Source organism: Eublepharis macularius, chromosome 10 (assembly GCF_028583425.1).
Source record: "Eublepharis macularius isolate TG4126 chromosome 10, MPM_Emac_v1.0, whole genome shotgun sequence".
Classification (NCBI taxonomy): Eukaryota; Metazoa; Chordata; class Lepidosauria; order Squamata; family Eublepharidae; genus Eublepharis; species Eublepharis macularius.
Window position 1 is genome coordinate 27,528,876 of NC_072799.1, and position 20,480 is coordinate 27,549,355.

The 20,480-nt window shown below is 42.1% G+C and overlaps 1 protein-coding gene across 6 annotated transcripts in view; it reads right to left on the reverse strand.

Annotated features, from left to right (window-relative positions):
- PPP3CA (protein phosphatase 3 catalytic subunit alpha) overlaps positions 1–20,480 on the reverse strand; it is a 233,395-nt gene that overhangs the window by 52,423 nt on the left and 160,492 nt on the right. For all 6 annotated transcript variants that reach the window (XM_054989910.1, XM_054989911.1, XM_054989912.1 and 3 more), the window contains 2 exons: positions 14,131–14,242; positions 11,255–11,400 (listed from right to left, as the gene is read on the reverse strand). In XM_054989910.1, coding sequence (XP_054845885.1) covers positions 11,255–11,400; positions 14,131–14,242 — 258 coding nt within the window. The remainder of the gene's footprint in view (positions 1–11,254; positions 11,401–14,130; positions 14,243–20,480) is intronic.

Sequence of the window (20,480 nt, forward strand, 5' to 3'; positions counted from 1 at the left end):
TACTTAATGAAAGAGGAAGCATCAAATTTAGATTCTTTAAAGTGGAGCTCAGAATGTGGCTATATAATCCAGCCTTTACATAAATCACAAGATTTGCAGAGTAAGACTTAACACAAGAAGAAACTGTCTTATGTACCTCCCCTAAAGGCTCTTGCTAAAATACTTTGTCCAGCTAACTGAAGTTGCTTGACAGTTGGTAAAAGCAGGGTTCATCTCACTCACATGGTAATCATCTTTTAGAGTCCTGGGAAATTTTTAGACAGAGATAGCTAAGCTAATTTTATGACCAAATATTCTTGAGCCTTGAAATCCACAAATTTCATAACTGGATATACTCCAAGAGTGTGGGAAATTACTGGCTTTTAGCAAACTTGTTTCTGGCATATTGCACCTGCTGATAAGGCGTTGGCAGTAGACATGGGCACGATCGGAATTATGGACTGAAAATTGCCCCGATTTTGGCGTTTGCGCCATTGGGACCGGGCTGATCAGTTCCGTCCACGGCTCCCGGTTCAGCGCTCGGGTGGGGCATTCTATCGGGTCTCGATCAGATCGATCGGTTTACGTTTGGGATTGCAGTCTGCAGACAGTCTGGCGCCAGCCATCTGTTCCCGACGGAACGGAGCCCCGTGGAAACGGAGCCTGGGGAATGCCGGAGCTGTTTGCCCTCCTTCTGTCGCCCTGGAAACACGAATGGAAGCCCAGCTTTCCTTGATCAGCAGGGCTTCCTTCCAACCACGGAGCAGCCAGAAAAGCGCGCGCCCGTCTCGTCCATTTGGGAGAAGAGAGGGGAGGGCGGGGGAAGGGGGTGTTCTTCTGTAGCCATGGGCACTCAAATCTCATCCCTGCAAAGCCTGAGAGGCAGCTCTTATGGCCAAACACAGCCCTCCTGCGTAGCAGACCCAGGCTTTATAAATAGCCATGTGCTGCGCAACAAAGTTTCACTTTCCGCTCGCGGGTGGAGTGGGACAGAGGCGAGCTCTCACTTGCCGCTTTTGCAGACAGAAAGCGCGCGCGCGAGAGAGAGGGAGTTTTAGCTTTGGGCTTCAGCGGATAGGGAATTAGAGAATAGGGAGCTATCTCCTCTGGTCCCCCCCCTGCCCGTGACAGTACTGGCACACTCCCGTGGGGACAGACCCCACCGCCTCCACGGGCCTGCCGGGCCCAGCGGCCACCATCCTCCTCACCCACCATTCCTTTAGCGCTGGAAACCACGGGGCGCCCTCCCACGTCGGCCTTCCTCATTCCCGATTCTGTATCGGAAACGGGACTTGATCGGTGAGGTTTGGGTACCTGGGTTCGGCGCTGCCGCGGAATCACGATCAGCTAAATCGGGATTCTTTTTTGGATCATGCCCATGTCTAGTTGGCAGTACATGCTTGGAAAACCAAGCCTTACCACTCCCCCCCCTGTTGAGACCTGAGAGGGGGAAACAATCTTGTAAGTGGATCTCTCCAAAGTGGGTGATTGGGCACTAAAGTGACAAATGAACTTCAATGTAAATACAAGGTGATGCTAACTGGAGCAAAACATATTTAAATATATGTAGCTGACATCTGCACTGGTGGTAAGTAAAAGAGATCTTGGGGTTGTAGTATGGTGTGATGACGAGTTTTGGAATAAGATCTGAACACCCAGGTTCAAATCCCCATTCTGCCATGGAAGCTCATGAATTGACTTTGAACCAGTCAGCCAAGGAAGTTCACTGGTTGACTTTGAGCCAATCACAACCTCAGCCTAACCCGTTCCACAGAATGGTTGTGCTGTGCATATAAAATGGTGGAGAGGAGAATGATGTAGTCACTTTGGGTCCCCACAGGGGAGAAAGGTGGGGTATAAATTAAGTAAGTAGTAGTAACTAGTGATAGCTCAATTAAAAAAAAAGACTCAGTGTGTAGTAGCGATGAAAAACTAGGGAATATCATCTTGTGAGGGATTATTTGGAAAGGGGCTGAAAACAAAACAACCAATGCATCATACAGAGGTATGTGATGACCAGAAATGTATACAGTATTCTAAATGAAGTCACACCATACATTTATACCAAAGCAACCCCTTGTATATATGTATGGTGTAACCACATTTAAAAAACTGAACAGGATGCTGGATTAGACTGATCACTAGTGTGATTCAGAAAGGCACCTCTTACACTGTTTTGCTTACAAAAAAAGTAAGCTTTACAAACATTTGAAAGTAATTGGAATCCATTTTTGGAATGCTGTGATTAAGCATTTTACTACCACTATATCTATTTAACCACTGGGGTTCTTTCATGCTCTTTCTGCTGTGTAAGAACGAAAATGTGCATGCATGCATCGGTGATACCAGTACAAATTCTGCCATTGTATAATGATGACATAACAGGACAAATGAGTTGACTTTTATGATGGACAGGACTGGCTCCAGCTCCGCCTCTCCTGAGCGACAGCCAATGGGGATGAGCAGAATGCTGGGCTGATGAGAGTTAGTGTCTGTTGGAGGGAGAGAAGGCTTTTGGAGAGGCTGAGAGAGAGGAGGGTTTGAGCTGCTGTTAAAGGAGGCAGCAGCTATAGCACAGTGGTTAAGTGGTTTGGCTGTGAAACAACACTCTACTGACTTGAATCCCTCTACTGCCATGAGCTCAGTAGGAGGCCTTCGGTAAGCCACTCTTCTCAGCCCTTGCTGTGTTGTGGGGATAATAACAACACTAACTTGTTTACCGCTCTGGGTGAGACACTAATCTGTCAAGAAAAACAGTATATAAGCTCAGTTACTACTACTACTACTACTACTACTACTACTACTACTACTATTATAGCTGTCTGTTAATCTCTTCTGTTACACTGAAACATTCTTTCTCCAATTTGTTTATTAGTTTCAAATTCATTAACTCCTATGATCCATCTTGTAAATAAAGTCTATTTTTGTTTTGTTTAACCTCGACTGGCTTGAAATCGGTTGAGGGAAAATATCCCAAACACAGGCCTCAAACACTCGGGTCACATTAAATGGGCCAAGTTTAAATGGTGGCAGAGAATATATAGGGACAGTAACCTCTAAGTTCCCTTTTCCCCAATAGCCCTGGGTGCTAGCTGGGTGAGGGGAGGTAAACAAAAGGAATGGGCTGCCTGTCTGGTAGAGTCTCTGGAAGAGGAGAGAGGGGACCCTGTGAGGATTGGGGTCAGGTCTCTCTGCCTGCTATAGTGGAGGCTAGACAGGTGGCTTGAGGTGGACCCAGCCTTTATTTGCCTGGGAGGCCCCATACCTGTGAAAAGGGAGGCTTAGGGTGGGTGGCAGGGTAGTGACCAGCCAGGAGTTGATTGTTGCAAGAACTTTATTAGAAACTGCATATGAAGCCTCTCTTTTCTAGAAATTAGATGGTTAATTTTTATCATGGGCCAGGGGGAATTAATGAAAAATTGTTATTCTTGTTAATTTTGATATATTTTTGATGGATTTTTATAATAAAAAGTCAATAAAATAGAACATAAAGTTATCAGTGCAGCATACAGAAACTAGATATTTAAAATTCCATGCTTAGAAGCTGCTCCAAACCTAAATTCGAATCAAAAATAGCTTGTTAAAAAAACTGAATCGCTATCTTGTATTTGACAAACATGTTTCTAGTGTCTATGCATAACTGTCTCAACTAAATATCAAAATTTAAGCAGTAGTTTTAAAAATGAAACGGTGCTACAATGTTTGCAAAACCCCACTGTTAATTATCAATCTGGTCCAATAACGGCAGCCCACATACATGCACTTCCATGTTCATTTCTAGTGACCAGGACTGACTGGATGCACTTTGATGAAGCTACACCCATGCAAAATCACGAGTTGCTTTGTGTAGCCAGGTCCAGATTAGACCACAGGAGCCTTAAGGTTGCCCTACTCCTTCCCTCAATATGTTTATACACAGATACAAACTAGTGTAACTAATCTGGTTTATACACTCATATGCAGTGATTATGCAAGTATCTATAATATTGTTGCACACTAGCTGGAATGAAATATTTGAAAAATTTTTAAGTTTGACAACATTTTGAAATTCAAAGAGAATTTTAAATGTTTTAGTGTTAATCAGGGCTTTTTTTCAGCTGGAATGCGGTGGAATGGAGTTCTGGAACCTCTTGAAAATGGTCACATGGCTAGTGGCCCCGCCCCCCGATCTCCAGAAAGAGGGGAGTTTAGATTGCCCTCCGCGCTGCGGCGGGCAATTTAAACTCCCCTCTGTCTGGAGATCAGGGGGTGGGGCCACCAGCCATGTGACCATTTTCTCTGAGGGCAACCCACTGAGTTCCACCACCCCCTTTCCCAGAAAAAAAGCCCTGGTGTTAATGTTTAAAATTAGATCTCATTTTCATTGATGAATTTTAAGGCAATAATGTTAAAGGTAAAAGAGCACATGAGGGAAAAATGCACAGTACAAGAGGAAAATCTGAACTTTCAATTGGAATAAGTCTCAGGGTGTTTTATCCTGTCATGTGCTGCAAGATGCAATCCAGCATGCTCACCAATCAGCAGCTCAGTACTATCCTTCAGCATGGCTATTACTCTTACCTCATAAATGAGAACGTAACAAAGAAAAGTAACCCCATTAATCATATAACTCGCATGAAGATGAAAAAAGGTAGGAGCACAGTTGTCCCCATCTTCAAGAAGGGGAAAAAGGATGATGATAATAATAATAATTACATTCAATTTATATACCGCCCTTTAGGACAACTTAACACCTACTTAGAGCTCCCATTCTCCTGCCACTCGGGGGACAGGAGAACAGGGCTGACAGTTTCACTCACCCCGCACTGGCTTCAGCCCATTGGCTGAACCCAGGGCGGGGTCTGTCAAACTGACATCTCCCATTCTCCTGCCATCTGGGGCTGACAGCTTCACTCACCCTGCGCCGGCTTCAGCCCATCGGCCGAACCCAGCACAGGATGAGTGAAATTGACAGCCCTGTTCTCCTGTCCCCCAAGAGTTTTCCTGTCCCCTGAGTGAAGCCGGTGCGGGGTGAGTGAAGCTGACAGCCCAGTTCTCTTTTCCCCTGAGTGGCAGGAGAACAAGAGCTGTCAGTTTGACAGACCCTGCGCCAGGTTCAGCACATGGGATGAGGCCGGTGTGGGGTCTGTCAAACTGACAGCTCCTGTTTTCCTGCCGCTCAGGGGAAAAGAGAACTGGGCTGTCAGTTTCACTCACCCCATGCTGGGTTCAGCCCATGGGGGAGAACACTCAGGGGACAGGTGAACAGGGCTGTCAGCTTTGCTCACCCTGCACCGGCTTCACTCAGGGGACAGGAAAACTCTTGGGGGACAGGAGAACAGGACTGTCAGCTTCAGTGCGGGGTGAGTAAAACTGACAGCCCTGTTCTGCCACACGAGTGGGAGGAGAACGACAGCTGTCGGTTTGACAGACCTTGTGCTGGGTTCAGCCCATGGGCTGAGGCCGGCGTGGGGGTCTGTCAATCTGACAGCTCCCGTTCTCCTGCCACTCGGGGGACAGGAGAACAGGGCTGTCAGCTTCACTCACCCAGCGCCGGGTTTAGCCCACCAGCTGAACCCAGCACGCGATGAGTGAAACTGACAGCCTTGTTCTCCTGTCCCCCGAGTGGCTGGAGAATGGGAGCTGTCAGCTTCACTCACCCTGTGCCAGCCTCAGCCCATGGGCTGAACCCGGCTCGGGGTCTGTCAGACTAACAGCTCTCATTCTCCTCCCGCTTGGGCAGCAGGAGAACAGGGCTGTCAGTTTCACTCACCCTGCGCTGGGTTCAGCCGATGGGCTGAAGCAGGTGCGGGGTGTGTGAAACTGACAGTCCCCTTCTCTTGCCGTTTGTCAGCAGCAGGAGAATGGGGCTGTCAGCAGTACCAGCGTGTCTGGGGTCACAAACTGCTCACGAATCGCACAAACTGGGCTAAAAAAGTCGTGGGGTTCGTGGAAAATGTGGCCCCACAAACCGCATTTTCCTGAACCACGAACTGGCCTGGTTCGTGTGTTTTTTTTGGTTCATGCTGCGGTTTGTGCCCACCTCTACTCTTAACCATTACACCAAATTGGCTCTCGACCCGTGAACTCAATGTCTATCCTTGGAAAAGTTTTAGAACAAATCATCAAATAGTCAGTCCTTGAGCATTTAGAAAGGATGGCTGTTATTAGTAAGAGCCAATATGGGTTTCTCAAGAACAAGTCATGCCAGACTAACCTTATCTCTCTTTTTGAAAAAGTTACTATCTTGCTGGATCATGGAAATGATGTAGACATAATTTATCTCGATTCCAGCAAAGCTTTTGATAAGGTTCCCCATAATATCTTTGTTGATAAGTTGGTAAAATGTGCTTTGGATCCTATTACTGTAAGGTGGATCTGTAACTGGTTGACAGAGTGCTTGTTAATCGTTCCTCATCCTCTTGGACAAGAGTGACAAGTGGAGTGCCTCAGGGATCAGTCCTGGGACCTGTTTTGTTCAACATTTTTATAAATGATTCAGAGGAAGGAATAGAGGGAACACTTATTAAATTTGCAAATGATACTAAATTGGGAGGAATAGCAAATACGATCAATGACAGAGTCAGGATACGGGATGATCTTGACAGGCTAGAAAAATGGGCTAAAACAAATAAAATGAATTTCTTTTGTCGAAGGCTTTCACGGCCGGAGAACGATGGTTGTTGTGGGTTTTCCAGGCTGTATCGCCGTGGTCTTGGCATTGTAGTTCCTGACGTTTCGCCAGCAGCTGTGGCTGGCATCTTTAGAGGTGTAGCACCAAATGACAGAGATCTCTCAGTGTCACAGTGTGGAAAGGACTTTCCACACTTTCCACAGTCGCTTTCCACACTGTGACACTGGGAGATCTCTGTCTTTTGGTGCTACACCTCTGAAGATGCCAGCCACAGCTGCTGGCGAAACGTCAGGAACTACAATGCCAAGACCACGGCAATACAGCTCGGAAAACCCACAACAACCAAAATGAATTTCAACAGCAATAAATGCAAAGTTCTGCATTTAGTTAGGAAAAATCAACTGCATAATTATAGCATGGGGGAAACTTGTCTTGGCAGTAGTATGTGTGAAAAAGATCTAGCGGTCTTAGTGGATCATACACTGAACATGAGTTAGCAGTGTGATGTGGTAGCTAAAAAGGCAAATGTGATTTTGGGCTGTATCATCAGAACTATAGTGTCTAGATTACGCAAAGTGATGGTATTGCTTTGCTCTGGTTGGACCTCACCTAGAGTATTGTGTTCCGTTTTGGGAACCACATTTTAAGAGAGATATAGACAAGCTGGAACGTGTCCAGAGGAGGGCAATGAAGATGGTGAGGGGTCTGGAGGCCAAGTCTTATGAGAAAAGGATGAAAGAGCTCAGTATGTTTAGCCTGGAGAGGAGAAGACTGAGAGGTACTTGAAGGGCTGTCATAAAGAGGATGGTGTGCAATTGTTTTCTGTTGCCCCAGAAGGTCTGACCAGAACCAATGGACTGAAATTAAATCAAAAGAGTTTTCGGCTAAACATTAGGAAGAAATTCCTGACAATTACAGTGGTCCCTCAGTGGAACAGGCTTCCTCAGGAGGTAGTGGGCTCTCCTCCTTTGGGCTCTCCTTCTTTGGAGGTTTTTAAGCAGAGTCTAGATGGCCTGGAATTCTCCATAGTTTGCACAGCAACACACTCCTGTCCTGGCTGGTGAAACAACAGTGCAGACCAGTGTCACCCTAGCCCTCTCCTTCACTAGCACTCTTGCTTTATACTTGCTGGCCTTACATGGAATTGCTGCTGGGTGGCCTTTCTAACAAACAGCTAAAGCCAAAGTTGTTATTCCTTTATGGAACAACAGATTTTCATCCATTCATGCATAAGAAAGAAAAGCATCATGATTTTTCAGAAAAGTTTTATGCTAGTACATATATAAGGATTCCTATTTGTCTCTGTCAGAGAATTATAGACTACTTAGCCTTATTTCAGCATTAAGAAAAACATTTATTAACTCCAACAGGAAGAGGGCTGGAACCATATTAATTCAGGATCAGGGGAGTACTTCTCTAGAAATTCTATCCAAGAGGAAAAATTCTTGAGAAGAAGACATAAGCCTTCTCTATGTCCTCAAAGACTTTTGCTGGATTTTATTCATCTTTCCACAGCTGGTTGCTTTACTGCAACAAGATTGGAAAATCTTGAGAATACTGTGGTAAGGCAGCTTTTCATATGCTCACAAAGGCAGCAGTTTTCTTTAAAAAACTGCTTCACTCAATAACATTTCAAGTAATTAGTGTAATTACAGACCATTTGGCCAAGTCTGTTAACATGTTGACAAAATAGAGTGCAAGGAAAAATACAGTGACAGGCCATAAGATAGTCCCGTATGCGCAAACTGATTTCCCCTTTGCAAAATATAGGAGCAGCATGTTCTCATGAAGCACTGCCCCCATAAACATCAATGGGAAATTATGCTCTATCAAGTTCTAGAATAAAGTGATAAATTAGGCTCAATTTGGTCATCCTACCGGAGACACATGCACATAAACACACATGAGAGGTAACATGTCTGGAAATTTGAAGGGTGTGGAATTTAATAAAAAAAAAATTTGGGGGAAATATTTTTAAAAATTTCATTCATATCCTGCCTTTCTCTCCAATGAGAACATTAAATGGCTTACATCATTCTTCTCTTTCTCTTCCCTTTTATCTTCACAACAACCTTGTGAAATAGGTTAGCCTGGGAGTCTGTCTACATGAGACACCTGACATGTGAAGAACACAAGTTGGGAGATGCAATGGTAGCAGGGAAGGGTAAATTAAAAAGAGAGCCAGCGGGAGGGTAAAGACTTTCCTATACATTGGAGCTGTGTGAAAGGTCTGTGAAATGCCAAAAAGGAAACTTCAGCCCATTACAACCTCTCCAGGTCCAAGCCTAGCTCTGGAAGGCAGCTCCAGCCCATTTCCATTCTTTGCAGTTTTAGATTGGAGAGGTGAAACTGACAGAGCCTTCAGGGAGGTGAAGATGAAATTAACAAACCCTTTGAGGAGCAATCTCTGCCGGCTCAGCCATTTTAAACTATGCTTCCTGGCTACCATTTTGTTTCCCTACACTTAATGAATATACTCTGAGGCATCTCATGTAGAGAGAGACTCTGTGTGGGTGTGTGCGACTGGCTCAGGGTTATCCAGCAAGCATTTAGGCGTGTGGGGGATTGAACCTGGGTCTCCCACATACTAGTCTGATATTCTACCCACTAAACCACAAAATATAAGCAATATTTACTTTCCTATCAAACCTAAAATTATTTGCTATTTTCACAATATGAAATGCATCATTTATAACTTAGCATATAAAACTGAACTAACTGGCATATTTATGGAAATTAAGCTTTCTACAAGCAAAATTGCACATATACCTCAAACCTGAGAAAGTACATTGCAATTACCTTTGCACATATATCTTAATTTTTCATATGAAAAGTGGTAAACATGAAAATTGAAAGTAGAAAACAGATTTTGTAGTGAAGAAAAAATGTGTAATATTTGGATAAAATCCATCTCATCCAGACCTGAAAGACAGGACTTCTAGCTAGGCTTAAACCATAGACGTTTGGGTGAATTCTAGAGCATCACCCCCAATTACATGATTTCACTTCCAAGTTTTTGTCAGAAGTGGTACTCTGTGCTGCCACCCTATTTCCCCCCTTGCCAGTCTTTGAGGCTCTAGTGGGCAACAGATGGGATGCCTGGAAAGTCTGCTGTCATAGTGAGAGACCTGGGGTCCCTAACTAGTAGTCTTGTCAATTGTGACTGGAAGAGTCTGTCCAAATAATACATATTTTTTTCTTTACTACAAAATTGGTTTTGCAATTTCCAGTTTCATTTTTACCACGATTCAGATGAAAAATTAAGACATATGTGCTAAGGTGCCACAGGGTTGCAGTGTGCTCTCTCTCTCTTGTATTGGATATATTTGCAATTTTACTTGTAGAAGCTAATTTTTGATTTCCATAAATATGCCAGCTAGTATAGTTTTATATGCTAACAAAAATGGTGCATTTCACATTGCTAAATTAGCAAAAGTATAGGTTTGATAGGGAAGTAAATACTGCATAAATATTAATTTTTCCCAATATATATTTTTTTAAATATTCCATGTCCTCAAAATTTCCAGAAACCTTACCTTTCTAGTGTGTGAATGCACACGCATGTGTTACAATGTCAGTTCCAGTTGTTGTCATTATTTATTTATTAATTCATTTATAACTTCACCTTTTTCTCCAATGGGGACCCAAAACAGTTTATAATATAAACTTTATATCATTCTTCTCTTTTCCATTTTATCCTCACAACAACCCTGTGAAGTAGGGTTCTAGCCACTACACCACATTGGCTCTCCGATGCTGGCACGGTCATAGGAGTTTTTCCAGTGCTCCCTAAAACTTCCCAATTTTCCCACTTTGGGAAAAAAAGTTTTAAATCCCCCCCCCCCCGAGGCTTTCACATTTTTAGCATGCCCACACACAAACATCGTTATTCCAATACGGAAGACTCCACTAAGACTATTGAAGTAGAAAAAAGCAAACATTTGTGGATGCATCTTGCAGCACAACATTTCAGCTTGTATTCAGTTATTTTTGTTGACGGCTATAACTAGCAGCACCTACAGCTGCCACAATCATAGCAAGTACTGTGTGTGGAAACAATTGTTGTTTCCCAGCAGATATCTCCCCCACTTCAGATTAAGGAAAACAAGACAGTATCTTACTGTTTTTAAATGCAGTAGGCCAAGTGGCTGGTAAATATTAGCAACATGATCCCAATATGGAGATCTGAATTCAGAAGTTGGCTTCTGCACAAGAATAATTTACTGCATCCAGTGACATAGGCATCAATCATTTGAGAATTTGGATTTGCATCCCCACCCACATTCTGACATATCTAGTCATGCGTAAATCCCCTTTATTGTAAATACCCACTGCTGGGGCTGGATCAAGGTGTCGGTCAAGTGGAAATAAATTTAGCTGTAAACCAACACAACAACCCAATTCACTAACAAAATATTTTTTAAAGAAGTAGTAGTATGAATTATTCAGTTTATTTCTAAAGAGTCTTGTTTTGAATACAAACTGCTAAGTTTTCAGCACAGCCACGAAGAGCAAGAGAGGAGTCATAATGCAACAAGAAAATGCAACCACATACCATGTACCTTAACTGAATCTTACATATATTAACAGTGGGTAAAGAACATTTTTGTTCCTAAAATCATCTAATTAGTGGCATTTTAGATTCATACTATTCAAACTTACTTTTCTGATGTCATCTAAAGTGCTGATCTCTGGAGAGAGGCCACCATGCACACACAGGAACTGTTGGTTCATCAGAGCAGCCAAGGGAAGGCAGTCAAAGGCATCCATGCAGGCATCATACACACGTTCTGAATACTTTATTTTACCTTTTGGACATTAAGATGGTATCAGAAAAGGGGACTGAAAAGGGGAAGAGTGACCATCTGAGAATCCAAACTTGGCTTTGAATTGCATAGGCTTCTGGCTTTTGAGGTCTACAAGTGACTGGGCACAAGTGTTACCTTGGGCTCTCACTCGCATACCAATACATCTAGACCCTGAACACATGAAGGACAAAGATATAAACATGTATACACTCAGATATACTTGAACCAAAATAACGCCTGAAATCGCTTGTTTAATTTTGGGTTGTGAACTAAAATACTCCTTAAAATTTGAGAAACATGGAACATTCCCCCCATCACAAATTTTGGGAGTGTTTTGGGGTTTAGGAAGGCAGCATGTGGTAGAGCAGCATAGGTGGGGGAAGGGAAAGAGAGTATACACCCAAGATGTGCTGTGGCATTGATGTTGTCAAGGCCCTTTAAACTTTATAGGTGATAGGCATGGCCTCTGTCTCTGGAACCAATACTTCTCACTGATTCCAATAGGCAATACATCTGGTCTAGTATTTATGACCCCCGGAATCAACAGTGGAAGACCTGGTGTCTGGACTTGGAGTCCAGGACTACCCCTACTGTTTTCAGTGGACAGGAGACGTGTTCTGGGAGTAGACCTGCCCTCTGAGTCTGTAAACCAGATCTAACTCCACTGATTGTCTCTCTTCCTTCTTCACATGCTGTTCTTGATGACTTGCCGGGGGTGGGGGTGCTGTGTGCACACTAAAAATTACATTTTAATTTTGTTTTCTTAAGGGAATTATCTTTGAGTGCCAATATTCCCAACCCCCAAAATGACCCTGAACTAATTTCCAAAATGCTTTCAACACTCCTGAAATTTTGGGATAACAAAAATCATGCCCCTACCAAAATCTTGAAACCTCCCCCCAATTTTTTAAGTCCCTCCACTACTGCTCATGCCTAGCCTTCTGTATTCCATCACCTTTGTCAGCTATTAAGATCCTTAATACAAAAACTGAAAAAATTCCCTTCTCAAGTAAATGATGTTTGGCCTTACATTTTAGACTGCCTTTCAGAGCTGTGACACAAGGGCAGGGAGATAGAAACCCTGATACCAAAGCAGATCTTGCTGCCCTGTACACAAGCCACTGCCCCATTCGATTTCCCCCGCTTTGCCCCTAAAACATTCTGCGAAAACATCAAGCATACTGCACTAAGGAATGTTTTGGTTGCATCCTCCCTCTCCCCCCCCCAATTGCATCTTCGCTCTCCTCCCCTCCTCCCCCCTCCTCTTCTAAATTTGACCAGTTTCTGTACCATGCATCTGACGAAGAGAACTTGATTCTCGAAAGCTTATGCTACAATAAAATTGGTTAGTCTTAAAGGTGCTACTGGACTCTTTTTGATTTTGCACTAAGCATAATGCTCTATCAGTCAAAGTTACTAAGCCCTGGACCTTCAGAATAATCCAAATTTACTCTGCAACCAAATATGTAGTAGTGAAAACTAAATTTTGTACAGCTAATCAACCTTTAAAGCTACTTGTTTAAAAATCACATTGTCTACTAATCTTTTATGATGACTATAGAGATAACTCTTTTTTTAAAAAAAAATCTGTCTTTCATTTACTGTCATATATTTTTACATCCCAACGGAAGGTCAGAACAGAATCGTTTACATTTTACAAATCATTTTCAGAAACATCATTTTGAAACGAATGAGGCTGTTCAATCTGAAATGCTTGTATTCAGAACTCAGTAACTTATCAGTTGTTCAAATTATTTTCATCCAGTTGTTTGATTTAAGGAAATGTGTACAATATCAGTATACATTCACTTATTTCCTGATTGCTGATGGCCGAAGTCATACATGACATACAGGTCAATGGAGCAGTCTCCTGAGTTCAGCATTTGCCCATATCCAACTGTCTGCTTCCTATCTGAGGTGTTTTATGCTATAATGCCTTCCCCTGAGTCTTTGCACACGTAGATTCCCTCCCACTCAACATCTTCCCACTTCCTGCCCCCAACTTTCAAAAAAAGGATGACTTTTTATCACAGAACTCTTACAGGGATTAAATTGCTGTCCCTTTTATTATACGTTCACACTACTGAAGCCACCAGAATGGCAGGGAACAAAGACAGTTTCTACACAGATTATTTGACCCAGGTTCAATGTTGCTGGAGAGTGGTTTTCTTTCCTGCTTCACTACAGCACTGTGCATTCATGCCTCTTTTGGAGTTTCCCCAGCTTTTCTCCTATTTTTCCCAACTCTGCTTTGCTGAGAATTTTGGGAAAGATCACCCAAAGCCTGGATGGATGCCATATGGATGGAAAACTTCAGATTTTCCTGGTTCCATCCATATAGCAGCCATTTCCTTACTTCTGTTCCTGCAGTGGTTATTTCCTTCCCCTGCCACCAGAAAAAAGGGGGGGCTTTCTGTTTTTTTTAAATCAAAAACAGTATTTTTCTATTGTTACTACATTGTAACTATTTGTGTATTAGGTTCTTTGAATTCCCAACTTTCTTTTTATAAAAAAGGCTATAGCCTGTTTAATTACTGAGGCATATCTCCATTACAGAAGGGGCTAGATATTTTAAACAACCATGGATTTAATTTCCTTTAAAAACAGTTTCATTAAAGTTGCAAATTTAAAGATTATTTTTGTTTTTTTTCTAATTGTATTGCAGAATGTTTTTCTACTTCACCTCCAAAAGCAAAACAAACACAAGTAGTAACTCTGACTCATACTTACATTCTTGTTTAAATGTGAAATACTCTGTTAAATGTCTACATTCATGATTCCCACGCAGTAAAAACAGTGTTTTGGGATAAAGAATTTTCAAGGCCCACAAGTACAGCACACACTGCAAAAGAAGAAAAAACAGAGAAGAAAGTTGATCAAGGATGAACACTCCACATTCCTCTTTAGAAAGGCATTAAATACGACATCAATGTCTGATGATGTTTGTTCTTTCAAAGGCTCACATATATTTTAATGATATGTTTTCTACATTTTGCACAAAGCTCACACTTCTAATATATTTCTTAATGACTGAAAAGTGAAAGCACAAACAGAATTCATCTGGATGGAACAGACAAAGCTTAACAGCTTGTAAAGTATGTTATAATGTTAAGTATTTCCTAATAAAGTTTAAGAGTGCATTTAATTAGCTTTATGACAATTAACTTGTTTGTGCTACTAGTTGAGAAAACAACTACTACTGTGCTGCATAAAATTAATGGCTGAACTATTAAAAACTGTCTTCTTCTGTACAGGAGTCCCTTCGTAAGCATGGTGAACTTGCCTGGAGAGGCACAAGCAGTTGCTAATGGAAGGCAAGACTTTAATGTCACGCAGGCTCATCTCCTCCCCAGCATCTTTAGTTAGAAGGGTTTGCTGACAGAAGAGCTAGAAGAGACCTTTTGCGGAAAAAATAATGGCGGAGATGCAACAGTGATCTGATTCAGCCTGAAGCAGCATATTCATTGGTCCAAAAAGCATTATGCAGGAAACTACATGACTGTTGTCCTTCATGGTAGTTTTGACTGGTTGCACTTGAGGCCAGTATGGCTGCATTTCATTCTCCTTGTCTTCTGTTAGCCCCAAGGCACCTCAGAACCAGATGAATGATCCCATTGTTGTGCCTGCCTATTTGGGCCTAGCATTAGAATCTGTGATGCTTTAAGAATCATACCGTTTGCTTTATCATAGCGGCACAGGTAAGGATCAGTTTCTCTCCTTGCCCTTCACTTCTAGAAGACTTTAGCCCAGTGTGAGAGACAGAGCGAAGTGGTGGATTATATTGCTCACATAAAACGTGTAAAATTAATTGAAGCTTAAGCAAAGAGAGGGGGGCACACTTTAACAGGAAAAAAGAGGAGACAAAGAAATGCAACTTTTGAAGTTGCTCTTTCTAGCAGCCCTACAGCTATTCTTCTTGCCAAGTCATCTCTTCTCTAGATACTTAAAAATGAGGACAAGAGCTTCCCAGAGGCTTTATTTCATACATAAGAAGTTTATTAACAAAAGCTTGCATATTAACCTACGCTACCTCCTAGTACTTTGAAAAACTCAAAACAGGAGTGACCAGAAAGATCCAGAAACTGATTTCTAACAAATAATTTTGAAAATGCTAGCATTTGTGAACAAAAATGCTAGCAGTGGAAGAGATTTCTGTGAAGCAACACCCGTATTTTGTGTATGTGTGTAGCTTTCTTCCAGAAAGCTTCATGTTGGGCATAATCATTATGACACCCTTTCCCTTACCAGACATTGACTGTTGCTACAAACAATAAGAAGAGATGAATAATAGATTAAAGGAGTTCGTTTCCCAAGAAAAGAAGACCTGCAGCTAACCCAGAGTCCAAAACTGCTACTGGGGAGTTGAGAGCTACTTGCTTAGAGATGTGAAGGCCAGGAAATTTGGGGAGGGGTATTTCCCTCCCCCCAAGAGCTTTTCCCCATTTTTCTGATTATGGATCAAAATCTGGGGGATCACTGGGGGGAAAAGCTTCCTATGAAATATTTTTTTTTCTTTTGGAATGAGTTAAATGTTTCTTAAAACAAGGTTTTACTCACTCAAAATGTTAAATATACAACATATTTTCAAGGATTTCAAGGATATCAATAATTGTGGCAACAATTAATGTATTACATTTCTGATGATAAAATATTAAAGCGTTCAATGTTCTCAAGTTATAATGTGTAACTTAATATCTAAACTTGTTGCCTGGGGGGAGAGTCTGTGTTAGCATGCTATCAGCCCATGTTTTCCCATTTCCTGGTGGTCCTTTTTATTTAATCTCAGTATGTGTGTGATTACTTGAAGCATCCATCATTGTTAGCACTGAGATTCAAAAGATCTATGTATCTTTTTTATTGCTAGAATGATGAAGGATCACTCAGATACAACTCCGACAACTTCTAGCTCTTGCAAGGCACAGTTGAGCATGAATACCCCAAAAACTACGGATAAAAAGTCATCATGTTTAATCAACTTTTAAAAGGTCAAACCAATAACAACTTAATTGACTCTGTTCACATTTAATTAAAAGGCAATCAGTCCAATCCCCAACTTTCCTCAACACAAATTTAATGAAGATGACCCAATAGGAAATATCCTTCCTGTTATCGATCTTCCATATAAATCCAGTGCTTGCTTGCTTGCTTGCTTTCAGTTTCTATTCTGCGCTCCCCACATTGGCAGGCTCAGGGCGGATTACATTTATGCACATTAAAATTTACAGTTAAAACACAATAAACACAATATAAATATTTAAAAATACAAATACAGTGCAGGACTAAAATAATTCAGTTAAACCATTTCCACCGTCACTAAAGATAATTAAGCATTTAAAAGTGTCTTTGGAGGTGAATGTTCTGATAGGGAGGGCTCCGATGTGCCCTATTTGGCTGGCAGGGACCCAACCCAGCATCACTCATATGCCTGGCGAAACAGCTCCGTCTTATAGGCCCGGCGGAATGATAACAGATCCTGACGGGCCCTGGTCTCATTAGACAGAGCGTTCCACCAGGCTGGAGCGAGGACCGAAAAGGCTCTTGCTCTGGTTGATGCTAGGCGGGCCTCCCTGGGGCAAGGGACCATTAATAGTTGTTTTTCACTGAATCAAAGGGTCCTCTGGGGCCTCAACCATCCAGCCGTACCGGTGTAATATGTACACTTCTCGGCACTCTGGTGATGACACGTGCTGCTGCATTTTGGATCAGTTGCAACCGCCAGTGATTCAAGGGAACCTCTGCGTAGAGTGTGTTACAGTAGTCTAGCCTAGAGGTGACCATTGCCTGAATCACTGTAGTTAAGTCACAGGCCAAGAGATAGGGGGCAAGTTGCCTAGTCTGTTGTAGATGGAAAAAGGAAGACCTGGCAACCACAGCGACCTGAGCCTCCATATTGGGTCAGGCACAGTTCTTCCAGAGCTCTCTCAGCCTCACCTATCTTACAGGGTGATTGTTGTGGGGATATTAATAACACACTTTGTAAACCGCTCTAAGTGGGTAAGTTGTCCTGAAGGGTGGTATATAAATCGATTGTTATTATTATTATATATTTTTTAAAAATCCCATTTCACAACTCCACAGATAAAACACCTCTGTAATAACTTGTGTATTTCACAAAACAAGTAAGCATGACTTTCCTCCCAGCCATGTGTAGGAAAACTATCTTGCAAGCAACCATTTCTGCCCGCCTGGGACTGAGGAACTTATTTGGTCTTCCCAGCTCTCTGGGCACTCTCCCTCCACTTCAGTATACTGATCTCTCTCTGGGTACTGCCACCACCAGCAAGTCAATTCTCAGCCTATGGACTGGCATACAGTCATCCTCTGCAGCTTTTCCCTTGCAGGGTCTGCTTGGGTGGGCTTCAGTATCCATTGCCACGGGGGCCGTAAGTTCTAATGGAATGGGTATCTGTTTCCCCTTCCCCTCACTTTCCTTGTTGGTTTGCACAGATCACAGAGACCACCCTAGCTGCATTTAAAACAAAAACAAATTTATTAATAAAAAGGACACACATGCAAACGCAACAGAATGAGAAAGGGTCAAAGAAAAGGTAATAAACACAGTCCTCTGCCCCTGAATGTTACATATCCCTAACAATGGTAAATAAGGATAAACTGCTTAATTCTTGCACTTGAGAGGATTCAGAAATCATCCATTACCGTATTCAACATTTGGAGCTTCCCCTTTTCTGATTTAAGCACCATGTAATAATGGCTGCCTCTTATAGACAAGATACCATGTTTCATTCGAGGGTTTTATAATTACCCTTCACTGGCTGATTCCGCACACATTGGATAATGCACTTTCAATGCACTTTAGCAATCGTTTGGAAGTGGATTTTTTGTTTCACACACTATAAATTCAGTTCCAAATGATCTCCAAAGAGGATCGGAAGTGCATTATCCAATGTGTGCAGAATCAGCCACTGTCTCCCCTGCAGAGTCTTTCTTTTCCTGTACCCAAAGGGAAGACTGCTTCTGCTTTCTCCTCCTGAGCTCTACAGGTTTAGGTGTGATTAACTGTGAGATGTGACCTTGTTCGCCTTTTGTTCTCCTCTGGCTGGGACCACCTACCTTTCTATAGCACCGGATGGCTCTGTACTTGGAAGGTGAGTCAGATCCATTCTTCCTCCTCTGTCTCCCTTGCCATCCAGTATACTTTACAACTCTGAGCCTATACCAAGTGCAAGGCCCCCTTAAAATCCGTTTCAGTCATGAACTTTGGGATAAATTCTGGAGTACAATGCACTGAATCACAGAGTACACCTAAGGAAATAACGTGAGTCCAAAAAGTTGCCTTTATTACTAAACAATTTATTGTTACTCCATACAAACTGGATTGCATCTCCCCACCCAACCCAGACTGAAATACAATAATCCTTTTTCTCATTTCTTTGGGTTAGTGTAAACCTGTCACTACATAATGAGTCACAGGCTCCCTACCACTGAAATCTGCTACTGTCATTCCTCTATTTAGGAGGCCTCGTTTTTCAGTAAACAAACTCATTGACATGTGAGAAGCTTCAATTTGTCTTTTTTAAAATGTAGAAATGTAATTGCTTTTTGAAGGCCAGGAGAATTTTATTGCTTGTTCACATATCCTTGAGGCACAGTAAGTTGATAACATTCATTTGCTAAAACTTTTGCATCTTTGGGGAACTACACAGACCTGCTGCCCAAACTAATCTGTAATGCGCAGCTTGACATCCTGTCATATGAACATGTGTTCTGCAGGATCAGACCGTCGATCCATTCCACTCTCCAGGGTTTCATGCAAAGGTCTGCAAAGTCTTCTTTCCCAATACCTATTTCCTGAGGTCCTTGAACAGGCAATATACAGGATCAAATCTGGGACCTTTAGTATGCATATTAAGTGCTTTGCCACTGTGCCACAGCCTCTGCAAGAAGCACTTCTTTGATCCAATGCACAGGATAAAAAATGCACAACATAATGATATCATGACCCAGAAATAGCTGAACTAGTTATAGAGCAAAGGGGTACAATTTTTAGTGGCACCCCATGTTCTTTATAAAATATAATTCTGCCTTTTTTTTCTTTCAAAATTCCTTCTCTCTTGTGTCCTCATTCTCTCTTATGCCTATTCATTGTGGCTTCTCATTAATATGTTGAATCATTTCCTCCACATTCTTAAGTGGGCGTTTTCATTTCTTTATGCTTATAACCTACAACATTGAGTGGACTTCCATCTGGCTGGCTTTGTTGCTGTTGCTTCTGGCACTGACTAATTGAATGACCTCAAGCAAAATTTCTTTCTTTTCTTCGTATCTCAGTTTATCTATGAAACAAATTACAATCACAATATTGATGTGCCACATAATGGACATTATGAGGCCTAATGAAAGTGCTTTGAGTTCTTTCGATTAAAGATTTATAAAAAAATTCAAAATATTTTTTATGAGAAAGTCTTCACATAGTTTTTGTCATTAAATGTGACCTTAACAACTATAGCATTATTCAAATGCAATTATTTAGAACTATGACACAGCTACCCTGCACCAAGATAAACACTTTTATGCCATCAATCAACAACTGATAGCACCGAGACCTAGTTTTTTCTCTGGCTATCAGTCCAGAAGTGAGACAGACACTCTCCCTTCTCCACATGTACTAGCAGCAGCAGCTTGAGAAACTGGTGAAACTAGCAGTACATACAGGAAAAAGGGATTGCTCCAGAGCCAGAAAAGTACAGCACCCATTTGGAAAAGGCAGAAAAGCAAACACAACGATTGTCAGACGATTGCTTTGGGGAGTCACAAGGTTCCTACTGCAGAATCTTTTATCAGTGGAGAAGAAGAATCACATGCACACCCCCTTGGCAGGCATATATATCCTACCTCTGGGTCTGACACCCAGTGACCCAATCCACACAAAACTTTACCCCTTCAAAACTAGCAATGACTAAATGCACACAACACGCTCAATTTCAAATGCATGGATATCATGTAGGACCAGAAGCAGGATATGTGATACCCCCCCCCCCCCCGCCCCTGTGTGTGTTCATGTGTGTGTGAGAGAGACAGAGAAAGACAGACAGACAGAGCAAGTTTTATTTGTTTACTTT